Source organism: Mirounga angustirostris, unplaced genomic scaffold (assembly GCF_029215605.1).
Source record: "Mirounga angustirostris isolate CCGP_5_RB_7025 unplaced genomic scaffold, mMirAng1.0.hap1 SCAF_16, whole genome shotgun sequence".
Classification (NCBI taxonomy): domain Eukaryota; kingdom Metazoa; phylum Chordata; class Mammalia; order Carnivora; family Phocidae; genus Mirounga; species Mirounga angustirostris.
Window position 1 is genome coordinate 50,758,204 of NW_026991724.1, and position 16,566 is coordinate 50,774,769.

At 52.0% G+C, this 16,566-nt stretch overlaps 1 protein-coding gene across 1 annotated transcript in view; it reads right to left on the reverse strand.

The window, feature by feature from the left end:
- The window catches only part of NOVA2 (NOVA alternative splicing regulator 2), a 30,737-nt gene extending 24,520 nt beyond the window's left edge, over positions 1-6,217 (reverse strand). The window contains exon 1 of the mRNA XM_045891784.3: positions 5,465-6,217. Coding sequence (XP_045747740.2) covers positions 5,465-5,741 — 277 coding nt within the window. The 5' untranslated portion in view covers positions 5,742-6,217. The remainder of the gene's footprint in view (positions 1-5,464) is intronic.
- Positions 6,218-16,566: the final 10,349 nt, after the last annotated feature.

A 16,566-nucleotide genomic window follows, 5' to 3' on the forward strand; every position in this document is an offset into this window, starting at 1 on the left:
TTTAAATGCATCTCTTTAAAGAGGACACTTAAAAACCACTGCTAATAATCAGAGTCTGAAGCCTGGTTATGTTTTCCCCTCCAGAGCACAGAATATAAATGTACAATGGTAAAAAAAAAAAAAAAAAAAAAAGTTTGTCCATGGACCCCCTTAAGCCACCTTCTGGGTGCTCGAGGGTCCCTGTATCAGATGAATGTAAATTGGGAGCCTTCACCTGAAGCCAGCCTCCTATGGAGAATGACTCCCACCTGCAGAAGCTCAGAACTCAGGGCAAGAGTCCCCACTATGGCCAACAGACCCCTCTGACCCTCTTCAGAATCTTCTGCATGTCTTTCCCATTTGGGAGCACTCGTCCCCCACCTTTAACGCCCTGTGTGAGTCCCACGTCCCCCAGGAAAAAGCCAGGCCTCTGTTTCCCAGCCTGCTTTGCAGCAAGGGGGGAGACACATACCCTCAGCTGAACCCAGAGCCCCCAGACCTCACATGCTCCCACCCAGTTTGAACAGCCAAGTCTCTGCCTGTGAAAAAGTTCTTCCTTCTACTGAATAGGATCTAAATGCTCCAGAACTCCACACCCACCTATCTCCACCCCCCTCTTAGCTTTTCCCCTGGGGTTCAGGAAGCTCCCTTTACCCTTGACCATGACTGGACTAGAGATGCCCACTTCTCTCCTGCTGGTTTTCCTCCTGCTACAACGTCAAGCATTCCCTCCCTCTTCTAGTCCCCCCCCCACCTCCCTGTTGTGCCTACTTTCTTCAGAAATGCTTCTGGAGTTTCCAAAGAGCAACCAATACCCCTTAAATAATGGAGACCTACCCAAGAGATTTGGGGTGCTGTGTGGTAAGAGCCACACTTTTTATCACAGAGTTGACCCTGATAGGTGGTTTTAAAGGTGGGGGGATGCCATTAAGGACAAAGGTAGAGCTGAAGGGGTGGGGGGTGTTGTAGGGGTGTTTTCAGTGACAGGAGATCTAGGGGGAACCAGAGTTGGGGTGCCGTGCTCCTGGGACCTGCTCTGGCTTGCGGGTTGGGGACGGAGGTGTTTGTGTGTTCCGCGGAGGTGTGAGGCGGCAGGGGTGTGATGTTGACATTGTCGTGGGAGCGTGTGGGGATGTGGCTGGCGGAAGACGAGAGCACACGGGCGGGGTGCGGTGCGGGGAGCAGCACCGCTCGGGAGGGCAGGGCCCGCAGGTGTGTGAAGAGGTCTCTGTGAATGACGGTGTTGCCCGTTGGCGCGAGAAATGCAATCCAGCCGAAGCTGGGGGGGCCGGCATGCCCAAGGTGGGATGCCGTCTTCCAGCTGTGACACTGTCTCTGAGTGAGAGAAAGGTGGATGGGTAGGATTTCCTCGGGGCGAAGCGCCGCGGGATGGTGCAACAGGCCTCCCATGACATTCTGGGTCGGAGGCACGGATAACAGTAGTAACGACAGGTATCGTGTATGGACGCTTTGCTGTGTCCTTCATATATACAATCTCATTTAACCCACACACCAGCCAGGCTTACATCTCGCAGCTCCCATTTTCCAGATGAGACTGAGGTCCCACACCAAGCCCATGGCAGTGAGGAGATGGATCCTGGAAGGGCTCACTCTCGGGGCTCTTAACCCTGGTGACATTGTCTGTATGGGAAGCAGGGAGGATGCTGGAAGCGAGACTTGGCGGCTGGAAGCTCTAGGCAGGGCGGGGGGGAGGGGTGGGGGGTGGGGGGGCGGTGGTCGGTGACTGGTGCGCATGTGCGTGTGTATGTGGGGAGGGAAGTTGCTGTTTCTGTTCATGCGGGGGTGACAGAGGTGGGAATACAGTCAGGAGTATGCCATGATAGGGGCACCTTAGGAGTTTCATCTGTACTCAAGGGCGGTGGGGGGGGGGGGGCATCGTTTGGTATTGATCCGCCCAGACTATAGTCGTTTGTCTCTCTGATGAGTGAGTTCCTAACCCGAGTTTCCATTCAACTTCTTCACCAGAGTCCTCCTGTCCTTAGGTGCCTTGTGTCCCTCCCAATGGCGTCTGGCAGTCATAGTGCCCAGACATCAGTTGAAACAGCCACGATCTCCTCTCTGAGCCCCCGAGAATGGGCAGGAGTGGTAGGCAGGCTGGCGCTGAGGGCAAGAGCTCGATCTGCCCGGTCCGCCACGGCTTGCTGTGACACCCCATAAGACTCCCTCGACCCTCTAGGCCTCGGTCTCCTCACCCAAAAATGGGGTTCACTATAGCGTCTACCCACATAATGGAGCCAGCCTCCCGGATTCAAATCCCAACTCTGCCTCTAATTAGCTGACAGACCTTGGGCAAGTTACTTAACCTCTCTGTGCCTCAGTTTGTCATCTGTTAAGAAGGGTAACATAAAAGAATTGGAAGGATGGGCGCCTGGGTGGCTCAGTTGGTTAAGCGACTGCCTTCGGCTCAGGTCATGATCCTGGAGTCCCTGGATCGAGTCCCGCATCGGGCTCCCTGCTCAGCAGGGAGTCTGCTTTGCCCTCTGACCCTATCCCCTCTCATGTGTTCTCTCTCATTCTCTCTCTCTCAAATAAATAAATAAAATTAAAAAAAAAAAAAGAATTTGAAGGATTACATGATTGGTCTGTGCCAAGCATTTTCCATAATACTTCCTGGTATACTGCAGGCCATAGATATTAGCCATTATTATAATTTATTATGGTTAATTATTACATCATAGAGTGTTGGAGAATTACATGAAATATTGCCTATAAAGCAGTGAGCAATAATATTGGTAGTGGTTATTACTATTATCCTTGGAGTTATTGTGATTTTCCCACCTGACAGATGGTGACTCTTGAGGCTCAAGAGAGGGGTGAGGTTGACCCAGCATCCCCCAGTCATGACAGTATTATTGCAAGGAGCCCTCCTCCGCAAATCCCAGTTTTGAGATGAAAGTCCTGGATCCTTGCCCAATGCTGCCTCCTGAGTGTTTCTGTAAACGGAGGACTGTCCCTTTGCAGCTCCAGGCCTCAGTTTCCCCACAGGTCACCAGGAGGGGAGGTGGAAGAGTCTGGAGGAGAGGGTCCCTAAGGGCTCATCCTAGTTTTCCCCGCTGCTGAGAGAGGCAGGATGCTCAGTAGCTGAACACATGAGCTCTGGAGCCAGACGGCCCAGGGTTGGATAGATCCCAGCTCCACCAACTTATGAGCTGTGTGACTTTGGGCAAGTGGTTTCATTTTGCTGAGCCTGTTTTCCTCATGTGAAAAAGCAGCTCAAATCATCTCCCCCAGAGGGCTGTATTAGGAAATTAACCCATAGCTCAGAGCCTGACTTCTAGTAGATGCCAAGTACTTGGGCCTGACCGTCCTCGGCAGCATCTCTATTGTTAGGTTGTGCTCAGAGCAATTAGATTTGGAGCACCTCAGCCCCTTTAAAAGAAGGATGAGACACCCCCCCCCCCAAGCAGGGGCAGGGCCGGGCTGCCAGGTCAGGCTCAGGGACCGCCTGGGTCCCCGCCTGGGTCCCCGACTCTCTCCAGGACTGGGAATGGCAGTGGAGCAGGAAGAAGGGAAGGAAGTTGGCTGGGACATATTCATATGTGTGCTGGGGGTGGGGGGAGCAGGAAGAAGGACAGGAAACTCCCTCCCACCCCTCCCCCAACTTCCCTTTCCTTCAATTTCTGCTGGACATACTCTCACAGGCAGCCAGGGGGTCCCTGATTCCTGTCCCACCTGGACAGGAGTTGGGGGGGCGGCGCTGGAATGAAGGAATGAGACTTGGCTTGTGTTCCATCGAGGGGAAGAGATGGGAGGTCCCCACCCCACCCACTACAGAGCCTGGTGGAATGGGGAGCATGCACTGTGCCCCAGGTCATCCCTCTCCCATCCGGAGGAAAAGGCCAGAGGAAGCAGATTTTGGCCAAGGTGACAGCAGGGAGGGGTTTGTCTGCTCTGGGGTCTCCCTCCATCCAGGGAGTTAATAGGCTGGGCTCTGAGACTGAGAATCCCTTCCTCTTTCCTGAGTCCCTGGCCAGAGAGACACCCACTAGAGTTTCTAGCTTGTCTTTTATTCTCTGGTACACATACCTCCTCAGGCCACACACACAGTGGGGGCCCTCCTGTCTTACACGAGCATACCTTCTGTGTTGTCAAACGCTCAGACATCTCACACGCACACACACACACACACGATCCCTTGTCTCTCACACACGCAGACTCACTCCCACATCTCTAGTGGTACATCCTCAACCATTTCACACACACCCCCTCCCCTTGTTACAGATATATATATACACACACACCCCTTCCCTTTTCCTACCCCTTGGGTGTCATATACACACATTCCCTGTTCCCTGTCACACAGGCACCCATCCTTCCCTCTCCCGGTTACACACCCTCGTGCAGCTCACCCACAGAGCCCTAAGCTCTCCCGTCATACACCCACCTTCCCTTGTTGCACACGCCCCCTCTGATGTCACTGTCGCACACCTCCATGTGTCACACCCAGCCACAGCCTCTTTGGAGTCACACCCACACCCTTTTCTTGTCACATACCCTCACCGGCCTCTCCTGGTCCCACCCCACCCCAGATACCCCTGTGTCACACACACTGACCTGCCTTCCTTGATCCACACAGCCTCTCCGGGCTCACACCCAGAGCTGGCCCATTCAGCTTCCCCCACACACCCCCTTGCCTGTCACACACACCCTCTCACTCATGTGTCACACTGCCACAGCCCCCTCTAGGGTGACAAGCACACACTTTCCCTTGCCACACGGACCCCTTTGAGGGTCTCAAACACACAGCCCAGCCCCTCATCTCATTCTGTCTCTTACACACACACACACACACACACACACACCTTTCCTCTCATATCCATGATCCCTAATGTCACACATCCAGGCCTTACAGTGCCAACACGCGCACATACACACAAACACACACACACCTCTCCCAGCCACACATTCTCCCACCTAGCTTTACACACCCACCCATTCCTCCATCTCACCCAACACACCCACCCAGCTTGTCCCCACGCACGGTCTCACCCATGGCCCACTCATGCCTCCCTCTGGGACAACCCTTGCTCAGGACATCCCCAGGGAGGGAGGCTGGGAAGCTCCAGGTCCACAGGCCTCCTCTTCTCCTTCCCCTCCCCCCCGCCAGGACACGCCAGCCCGGGAACACCCCTGGCCCGAAAGGGTCACATCACACACCCCTCAAGGACACAGAGACGCCCGCCCAGAGGGACCCACGCCCCCCATCCTTTGCGCCCCCCAAGGACACTTACCACCTCCCCCCCCCCATCCCCTCTCATCGCAGACAAAGCTCCCAGCCCCGGGCGGCGGCGAGAGGGGGAGGGGGTCCGGCCCCCTCCCCAACGCCCCTCTCAGCTCCCGGGTCTAGGGAGGGGCGCCCTTCCCCGCCCCGGAGCCCTTGCACCTGCCACGGCGGGGGGAGGAGGATGGAGAAAGGCGAGGCCCCCTGCCCGCTCCCCCTCCCCGAGCCGCAACCCTTTCTCACCTCCCGTGTTGCTGCGCTTGGTGCAGACCACCTCGGGGGGCGTTTCGAGGGGCCTCTTGCGGGAATCCGGGGCCTCGGGCTCCATGGGGGGGGCCTGGGGCGGCGGCTGCTGCTGCTGCGGCGGCTGCGGCGGCGGCGGCGGCGGCTGCTGTGGCGGCGGCGACGGCTGCTGGGGAGGCTGGGGTTGCGGCGGCGGCGGCGGCGGGGGCGGCGGCGGCTGCGGGGCCGCGGAGGCCGTGAAGAGGCCGTGCACCGCGCCGGCGGCCATCATCCTCATGGTCGGGGGGGGGCGGGGGACGGGGGTGGGGGAGGGGGAGGGAAGGGGATGTGGGAGGGGGAGGGGGCGGCGGCGGAGGGGTGGGGGAGGGGGAACCCTGGAGAGGGAAGGAGGGAGGGAGCTGGTTCTGGGGGGCTGACAGAGCCTGGAGAGCGGATGTGAGCAGGACGGGAGGGCCAGGGGGGTCCCCGACAGGGTCCGGAGAGAACTGAGGGGTGGGGTCTCTCTCAAGATTACCGAGGCCAGGGACTGGCCGCGCCACTGGGGGGGGGTCGGGACCTCCTTCTTTGCTCCCCCGGCTGGAGGGCCGAGCCCCCCAGACCCTGCTCGGGGCGGGGGGCCGGAGGAGCGGGGCCGGAGGTGGGAGGCGGAGGCAGCCGCTACTGGGGACCCCGGGGGCGGCGGTTGCGGGCGGTAGCGGCGGCAGGGCTGGCGGTGGCTGCTGGCCCGAGCATCTTCTTCCCGGAGGCTCCCACAGCGGCCTGGCCCCTCCCACCCGACCAAAGCCACGCCCATGCCGGGCAGGGCCGCGCCCTTTGGCGTCCCCATTGGTCCGTCCTTGAAGCCTGGGCCACGCCCCCTGAGTTGACCACGCCCGTTTCGGCGCTGGGAAAGGGACCAGGCTACCCCAGGCTACAGGGAGGACCCTGGGCTCATCCACACCTTCCCCACCCCTCGCCTGTAACGTACGTTTATTGAGCACTTACTGTGTGCCAAGTCCGGTTCTAAGCAAGCGCTTCACAAACCTTACCACGTTTAATTCCCAGAGCAACCGACTCTGGGGTACTCTTTTTATCCCCATTTTACAGAGAAGGAAACTGAGCCTCAGAGACTTGACGTCATTTAGTCGCGATAAAAATTCTCACTTCACATGTCTCCCACCTCTGACAGCTGAGAAATTCTCCGCTTGAATCTTTCATCCATCTTTTGAAGAATCAACGCAGGATTACTGCCAGGGCTCTGGGGATTGAGTTTAATGAATACCTGTGTTAAGCAGGTAGAGCTGAGCTTAACATCCTGTTGGCGCTCAGGTCAATCAACAGCACTTAGGAACCACCTACAAGTGTCAGACATTGTCCTAAACACTGGGGTACAACAGGGAACAAAACAGTCTTGGCCCTTGTAGACTAAGGTATTACTATTCATGTCATTAAGAAAACCTGATTTTCAGACAACAAAGCAGACACTCAGGAAAATGGAGTGTGGTTCACCCAAGGGCACACAGGTAGACAGACAGAGGGGAAACTGGGATTTGAACGAAGGACAAGCTTTATTTCAGAACCTGAAGTAGGGGGCCCTTCTTTGGAGTGGATCATTGCTAATATTCACTGTTCTCTGATATATGAATTTTCTTCTCCCTGAATTTCTTGTCTTCAAGGATTCTTCCTAGGTCAGCCAGATGCAAGATTAGGCTCAGAGGGGGCCTGGGTGGGGGTAATTGTGGCAGCTGGGGGGGTGGCCTTCCTCTGCTCTGTCCCACTCCTGCCCCACCCTTGTCATGCTCTCAGGTCCCCAGGTTGGGGAGGGTAGCAGATGGCCTGGGGAGGATGAAGTGGCCTCCCATCTGTCCCATCCCCCCCATTGTCCCCGGAGCCAAGGGGGATTCGAGGGGGTTGTGGTCCACTGCAGTCTGGATCCTCCCCCTCCATCTTCCTGGAGGGAGCTGAGGAGCTAGTTGCTATGGAGACAAGGAAGAGGCAAGAGAGATGCAGGGAGGCACTGGGGTCAGGGTGAGATCCACACCTTAGACCCTTTGATTCACATATACTCACACCACACAGGTACATATCCCAACATCCATGGAGTATGGCATGAATTTCCACATCCCCAGCACACGCACAGTCGCACCAGCCCTCCTGCAGACACACAGGTGTATACTCAACAGTTTCACACAGGCACACTCTGATGTATGAAGAAGATTCATGGGGATAGGTACACACACACACACACATACTCTCCCATAATGCATAATGCACATTCAGTCATGTGGACCATATATATCACAGGTTCTCATGCAAAAATAGATAGACACACATCTGATATCCAAGTATGTCCCAGGTGCACATGTTCAAAGCCAAAATAACTCCACACTTGGCCACACACAACCTGTGAAGTTACAAGTACATGATCAAAGCCATAAGACATAAACAACCTATGTTACATAAGGCATACATGTTAGTGACATGTGATATATAGACTGACAAACAGACCCAATCCTGTCTTCCACACAAACTGGATAATCACACACATTTATATACATGGCTCTCATAGTCTAATGCACAAAATGCACGAGACCTCACAGGCCACTCAGTGACATGCTCAACACACACCGAATCCCGAGTATTGGTCAGCCCCCACCCCCAAGTCATGCCTGCAGCCCCAGCTCACCCCCCCCCGAAACCCTCCCATTTGGACACACACGACAGCACGGTTGGTCACGCACTCACACTCACACACAAACACAAACCTCCTCCTAGATATTTTTAAACCCAGGCTAGTTCTGCTGCTATGGCAACCGCCCCAAACCCATTGCCATAGCAACCTAACGTCAGCTTTCCAAGCACCAAATCCTGGGGGATTGCAGGGCCCCAATCAGAGGCCAGAGGAGGGGGCTGCTGCACCCTCTGCCATCATCCGTGCCACCCCGGTACCTCCACCCCAGGGCCCCCAGGGGAGCAGTCACCTTATGGTGGGTAGGGAGGGGCTGGAGCCAAGGATGCAAGACCCTCCAGACCAGGCACCCCTCGACGTGCTTTTTCCTCCTGCTCCATCAGAGCTTTATGGAGGGACTCATGAGGCAAAGGTCAGCCTGCCCCTGGACACACACAAGCCAGGGTTTGAGTCTTGGCTCTGACATTTACATGCTGTGTGACTTGGGCATGTCCTTACCCTCTCTGAGTCTCATGTTCCTTAATTTGGAGAATGTTCCTGCTGTTGCTGTTGATACTAATACCCCAAGGGTTATTGTGACTCAGTGGCTAAAAGCCCAGCCCAGAATTGTATCCAAATTCTCACTCTCCCATTTTCTAACTGTGTGAACTCAGGCAAGGGCCTCTGAGTCTCTGCAACAATGTTGGGGGGCACATAGTAATCTAATTACATAGGGCTGTTGGGATGATTCCCAACAGAGGGGTGTGGCTGCTGAGCTAAGAATTTTGCATGTATTCCAACTGATTTAAGTTTTAAGCATGGCCTTATGGGTAAGTACTATTATTATTCCCATTTTGCAGGAAAAGAAACGGAGGCCCAGAGAGGCTGCCTGAGATCACCCAGTTTTGAAACATGAGATTTGAACCCAGGCAGTCAAAGACATGGCCTTAGCCATTTCTCTCTCCTGCCACTTAAAGAAGTTTGGAGAAGGGTGATGGAATGGTGGATTCCTGGAAATGCTTGCTAGCCTCAGTTTTCCAGCCCACAAAATGGGAGTTCAAATGGTACCACCAGCCGAGGTGTTGGAGGATCTATGAGGCACCTTGCACCTGGGGCGCTGAGGATGGGTTGGCACACCTGAGTGCTCCATGTAGACGGGGAGTAGATGAGGAGGGGCAGGGCAAGCTGGCAAGTGGGTAGTCTGAGGAGGGAGGTTGGCTCTTCTTCCCAGCTCTGTGACCTCAGGCATGGGCTTTCCCCAGTCTGAGCCTTATCTCATCATCTGTCAACTGGGAATCATAAGAGTGCTGAGGGTGTAGCAAGGAGTCCAAGAACCAAAGCAGGTGAAACCACTTGGCCTGGGTCCCAGCCAGTGAAGAGAAAAATCTGAGCTGATATTAATACTCTCCATCCCATCTGTGCATGGGATTTAGGAGTCAGGACTGTGGAGTGCAGGAGTTTGCAAACCGTTTTGACCGAAGGTAAGAGATACTATATCATCATTCAATGCATATAATATTAAACAAAAGTTTCATGAAATCATACTTCACCTACACTTCCGTCTATACTCTGTTTACACGATGTGCACAGACTCCCATCTATTCTTTTCTATTGAAAAATGTTGGTTGATTTCACAGTCCCCTAACCAGTTGTGACCAACAGTATGAAAAACCCCAGCATGGCGGTTTGGGGTGCAATCCTGGAGTCGTTGGAGAGTTTTACACAGGGGAGTGGCATGGGCATCAAAGGGGCAATGGAGGGGTTGCCAGCCTGGGGGCTAGGATGGAGCCAGACTCCGGGGAGGAGGAGCTCTTTGCCTGGACCCTAGCAGGGGCAGGAGAGATGGAGAGATGTGATCAGAAGCCAACACATGAAGAGTTAACACAGTGTTTTGAACACAATGTATGGTGGTTACGAGCATCAGCCTTGAAGACAGATCCTCACTCATCCATTTGACAAAAGTATTTATTGAGCATGTGTTACGTGTTGGGTACCGTTCTAGGCACTGGAGATATAGCAGTGAAGACAATAGACACAAATTCCTGACCTCATGAGCTCACATTCTGGGGAAATAGACAATCAACATGCAAAAGAAGTTAAAAAAAAATATATATAGTATGTTAGATGATAAAGACTGTGGAGAAAAACATATCAGGGAAGGGGGAAGAGGGGTTGGGGTACAAGGGGGTGAGAGTAGGGCTTTGGGTTTAAATATAATAGACAGGGGAGGCCTCACTGAGGAGGTGGCATTTGAGCAGAGACCTGAAGGAGGAGGTGAGGGAGTGGGCCATATGGGTCTCTGGGGGAAGAGGGGCCCAGGCAGAGAAAAGAGCAGGTGCAAAGGCCCTGAGGCAGGAGTGCACCTGGTGTGTTGGAGGAAGAAAGAGGAGCCCAGGGAAGCTAGAGCCAAGTGCGGGAGGGGAGAGTGGGAGGAATGAGGCCAGTTAGGCAGGGAGTAGACAGTGTGGGGCCTTGAGGGCCACTGTAAAGGCTTAGCTTTGATTTGGAGTGAGATGACAACCGTGGGAGAGGTTTGAGCAGAGGAGAGACGTAAGTTGACATAGACTTTATTACAGATCCTTCTGGTTGCGTATGAAAAACATGGTGTGTGGGGGGGTGGGGGGTAGAAGGAACCCAATGAGAAGGTGATTGTGACCATCCAGGTGAGAGGAGCTGGTGGCTGGCTGGACCAGGGTGATAGGTAGCCGTGCAGGTGGGGGGACATCACTGGAGTCCTGGTGCTCCTATGTGGCTTTGGGCAAATCATTTCAGCTCTTCAGAGCCTCAATTTCCCCATTTACAAATGGGGGCTGATAATAAAGCACCCACCTCTCAAGGCTCCTGTCTGGTCTCAGTGTGATAGAGCATGGACAGCCCTTGGCACAGAATGTGTGCTCGAGAAATACTGCCCGCTGTTGTCACTGATATTACGCCCCCCCTTCCCAGACCAGAGAAATTCTGTGTCCCGTCCAAGGGGGCTTTGGGAAGGAGGATTAAAAAGAAGCAGTTGGTCCTTGAATAATGATTGGGTATTTATCTGATCCTGAGAGTATTTGAGTCAGAGAATCTTGGACCCAAAATACTTGCCCCGAGGGGGCCTTTAGGGGTCTTTTATTCCTACCAGGCTCTTTGTAGGATGGAGAAATGGAGGTCCAGAGAACAGTTTTATCCTGCCCAGGAGCCCACAGTGAGTTGGGGGCTGAGCCAGGGCTAGAATCCATCCTCGTGGCCTGTCTCCCAGGCCTGTGTTCCCAGTCCTGGCTGCCTCCTTGGTGATTATGGCATCTGACCGAGTCCCCTCCCCCGCCAAGCCTCAACATCTTCCTATGACTTCCGACTGCCTCCGGGATAAATTCCAAACTCTCCCTGTCGCTCGGGCCAAAAACCTTGCATTTGCCCTTGACACCCCCTCTTTCCCTCACACCTACATCCAATCCATCAGCAAACCTTTCCTGCCGCACCCTTCGATTCTCAATCTGACCCTGTCTCGCCCACCCCATTTGTCAACACCACTGAGGTGCAGGCCCCCAGTGGCTCCCCATTGGACCCTCTCACAGGAGCCTCTTCCTGGGCTCCCCGCTTTTACTCCTTGCCCCCTTTCCACGGCAACCAGAGCCAGCCTTTTAAAAGGCAAGTCAGATCATACACTGGGTTGTATCCAAGAGAAAGAAAAATGGGCTTTCCGTAAGAACATCCAGGAGCAATATAGATTTCTTGCCTTAGGTTCGTGGGCGAAGAAGGGGCTTTCTGTGTTGTCTCTCTCAAGGGTGTGGGTTTACAAATATTAGGGAGGGTGGATGCCAGGCAGGCTCAGTTGCTAAAGCACGTGACTCTTGATCTCGGGGTCGTGAGTTCAAATCCCACATTGGCATTAAAAAAAAAAAAAGTACAGGCGACAAAGGCAAAGGGAAGTCGAGTTCCTTGGGGTTGAGTTGGGATTTGAACCCTGGCAGCCTGGCTGCAGAGTGACCCTCTTAACTTTACCAGCCTGCCTCTGTTTCTCACTAGCCCCTCTTCTCTGACCAAGTTTCTCCAAGGTACATGCGCCCCCTCCACACACACCCCCCACCCCGCCATCCTCCGCTCCCAGGAGTCTCGATGCTTCCTACCTTGGAACCACAAGCACAAGGACTTGAGCCGATTCTATGCAATCATCTTTGGTTGAATTTAATTTTAGAAATCTCCCCCTTTCATCTGCCCCCCTCCCATAGGCATCCACTCTAGCATGCTTAATTTTTGGCCTCCATCCTTCTTCTGTTCTTTTATTAAGATTCATGTGTATCCTTACAGTTAGTTTCTTTGTGTGTGTGTTTTAAATTTGCAACAGCGTCACTGGGCCACAAACCTCATTATCTTTCTTTCATTGTGCTTTTTGAGAGCTCTCTGTATGGCTATGCTTATTTCTAGCTCAGGGTGAGTGAGTCTTGAGAGGATTCTGAGAGGCTGCCTGGGTTTAAGTAACCCACACTAGCTGAATGTCCTTGGGCAAGTTTCTTAACCTCTCTGTGTAGAATGGCAGGTTGTCAAATAATGGCACTTTTGGGGGCATCTGGGTAGTTCAGTTGGTTAGACATCCGACTCTTGATTTTGGTTCAGGTCATGATCTCAGGGTCATGGGATCGAGCCCCATGTCGGGCTCACGGGCTGGGCGTGGAGCTTGCTTAAGATTCTCCCCCTCTTAAAAAAATATATATATATAAATATATAAAAATGGCACTTTTCTCATAGGATCATTGCCAGCTGGCATCTTAAAGCATTTAGCACCAGGCATTTACTAAGCACTGCATTGACGTCTGCATCTTTCTCTTCTCTCTGGTTGTGGGGTATCCCACCACATAGTCCACATTCTGCTTCTCAAGCCCTAATGATGGACATCAAATTCCCTCCAATTCTTTGCCTCTAACTGCACTCAATTCACATCCTCATACGTACTCCATGTATAGGCCTGTTGGAGAGTGGAGAAATTGGGTTGTCAGGCATCCTCATCTTTAATTTCTCCGAGTATTACAGATTGCTCTCCAGCAAGGATGCACCTATTTATACTCCTGCCATCCATGCCAGATGACCCATTCTTTCATATACTTCCCCAGAACTCTGTGTTCCAAGACCACCTAATTTTGGCCAATCTAGTGGATGTGAAAATGTTGCTTTATGTACTGATGTAGATCAGTTTAGCTTCTCTGGGCTGCTTTATTCTTCATTTCTACCCAGAATTGTTACAAGCTCTGTGTGTGTATGTGTGTGTGTGTGCGTGTGTAAGGCTTTGAATACTAACCCTTTAATACTTTAGTTCCTGTCACAGTAGAAAAGGGATCATAATAGTACCTCTCACTTGTTGTTAAAGAGACTGTTAAAGGGATTCAATGATATGATAATGGCCATGGTTATTTTGTATTTCCCTCCATGGCAGGTGCTATGCTAGGAGCTTTACATGTATTAACCTATTCATTCCTCACAAAAAACACTATGAGGCACATCTGCTGTTATCATCCCCATTTTACAGATGAGAAAACTGAGACACTTCTCCGTGAAGCAGAGCTGGAATTCAAACCCAGGCAGACAGGCTCCTTAACCAACTCACTGCCTCTCACTGAGACATACAGAAAAACACCTATGGCTTAATGACTGCTCTATATTAATCAGCTGTAATAACCAGACAGGACAATCCAGGGGGGCTTGGGGTACGTTTGCTGATGGCCTCAGTAAATCTGATCATGGGTTTATCTATTGGGAAATTTTATAAGCATAATAATTATAGCACCTCACCTTTTAAAAAAATCACGTTAGGGGCTCCTGCGTGGCTCAGTTGGTTAAGTATCTGTCTGGCTCAGGTCATGATCTCAGGGTTCTGGGATCAAGTCCCACATGGAGCTCCCTGCTCAGCGGGGAGCCTGCTTCTCCCTCTCCCTCTGCTGCTCCCCCTGCTTGTGCTCTCTCTCTCTCTCTCAATCTCTCTCTGTCAAATAAATAAATAAAATATTTCAAAATTTTTAAAAAAATCGGGGTGCCTGGGCAGCTCAGTTGTTAAGTGTCTGCTTTTGGCTCAGGTCATGATCCCAGGGTCCTGGGATCGAGCCCCGCATCAGTCTCCCTGCTCCGCGGGAAGCCTGCTTCTCCCTCTCCCACTCCCCCTGCTTGTGTTCCCTCTCTTGCTGTGTCTCTCTCTGTCAAATAAATAAATAAAATCTTAAAAAAAAAATTTTTTTTTAAATCGTGTTAAGGTGTGGGAAACCTGGACCCACCTGGGCCTCTTTTTCCCTATCTGTAAATGGATAGGACTGGATAAGACCCCGGTCCCTATCTTTTTCATAGCCCCTCTATTTCCCAAATCAAAGCATTTCCAGCCATTACAGTTGTCCTCCTTTCTAGCACTCCCTGGGCACCGGGTCCTGTTCCCAGCTTTTGTGTGAATGAGATTGGTGGGCAATTCTCACCCAGATTTCTGCCTACTCTGTGCCTGCACCAGCTGAATGTGGCTGGACACAAACATGCTACGTGATCACTCACCTGGGGACCTCCTGGAAACCTTCCTCATGTCCATTCACTCTCCCACGCTCCTGGAATAACTACACACCTTCTCCTCCCCCTTGAACCTCTAGCTCCGCCCCTCTCGTCATTCTCACCCTTGACCCTGATCCATTCTCAGGGAGAGAAGAGAAGCCATCAGAAGGTTCCCAGGGCATCTACCTCCTACCTGCATCTGAGACCCTGTTCTCTGCCTTCCCTCCTGTTAGATAAGGAAACACTCTGAGTGGGCACTAGATCCCATCCTCTCTTGTCTACTCAGGGACATAAATCAAGCAATTCTCTCTTCTCTCTCCTGCACCATCCATCCTCCTCTCTCTTCTGGATCGTTCTCATTGGCATAAAACACATTTTAATACAAATATGTTTTATTAACCTCATCTAGTTAAAGCTCCAGTGTTTTGCTGCTCTTTATGGTTTTACAGCAAAACCCTAAAAAAAAAAGAGAGAGAGAAATCTGCACTAATGTCTCCTGTTCCTTTCCTCAATCCTTCTTGAATCACCCAACCAGGGTTTGGCTTCACCACTTAGCCAAATCAACTCTTGAGGTTACTGGTGACCTCCAAGTGGCTCAATCCAACAGTCCAGTGACCAGCCCTCATGTCACTTGAGCCTTCCCGATGATAGTCACACCCTCTTCCTAGGTTTATTTTCTTCCCTTGGCTCCCAAGACCCTCCACACTCATTATTTCCCTCCTATCTCAGTGGCTGCTCCTTGTCTGTGGTTTCTTTGTGAGCTGAGGGTGGGGAGGAAGAGGGAGAGGAAGAAGGAGACAGAGAATGCCAAGCAGGGTTCACACCCAGCACAGAGCCCTATATGGGGCTCGATCTCACCACCTGGAGATCATGACCTGAGCCGAAATCAAGAGTCAGATACCTAACTGACTGAGCCACCCAGGCGCCCTGTCTTTAAACATTGGGGCTCAGCGCTTGGTCTTCTTCTCTTGGCCTCCCAAATTCATATATCTCTCTAGGCTGGACCTTACCCCAGAATTCAGACTCATATTCACTTAGCCTCTCAACACTTCCACTTGGAAGTCTGTTAGGTACTTCATCATGTCCAAAACCAAACTCCTGATCCCTGCTTCTCCCTGCCCCCCACCTGCTATTCATCTAATCTCAATAAATGGAAACTTCATCTTCACAGCTCCTCAGATCAAAAAGCCTCGCAATCATTTTGACTCGTTTCTTTATCTCCCTCCCGACACCCAATCCATCAGCGAATTCTGTCAGCTCTACCTCCAGAACATGCAGATTCTAACTACGTCTCACCACCTCCACTGCTAACCACCCTCATAAAAGCCGCCATCATCTCTCATTTGAATGATTTTTTTTTATCTTTTGCTTAAAATATTAACCATTTTAAAGGGCACAAGCCAGAGGCATCTAGTACATTCACAGTGTTGTGAAAGCATTATCTCCATTTAGTTCCAAAACACTTTCATCATCCCCAAAGGAGACCTCACTCCCATTAAACAGTGACCCCCCACCCCCAGTCCCTGGCACCACTAATCTGCTTTCCGTCTCTACGGATTTGCCTCCTCTGGACATTTCATATGAATAGACTCATGCAATGTGTGACCTTTGTGTCTGGCTTCTTTCACTCAGCATGTTTTCAAGCTTCCTCCACGTTGTAGCATGGACCAATACTCCATTCCTTTTTATGGCTGAATAATATTCCATGGCATGGATATACCATACCTTGTCTATCCACTCATCTATGGATAGAAGACATTTGAGTTGTTGCCACCTTTTGGCTATTACAAATGGTACTGCTGTGAATATTCATGTACAAATATTTGTCTGAACACCAGTGTTAATACTCTTAGGTCAATGCCTAGGAGTGGAATTGCTGGGTCATATGGTAACCCGATGTTTAACTTTTTGAGGAACTGCCAAAATGTTTCCCACAGGTGGCACTATTTTATTT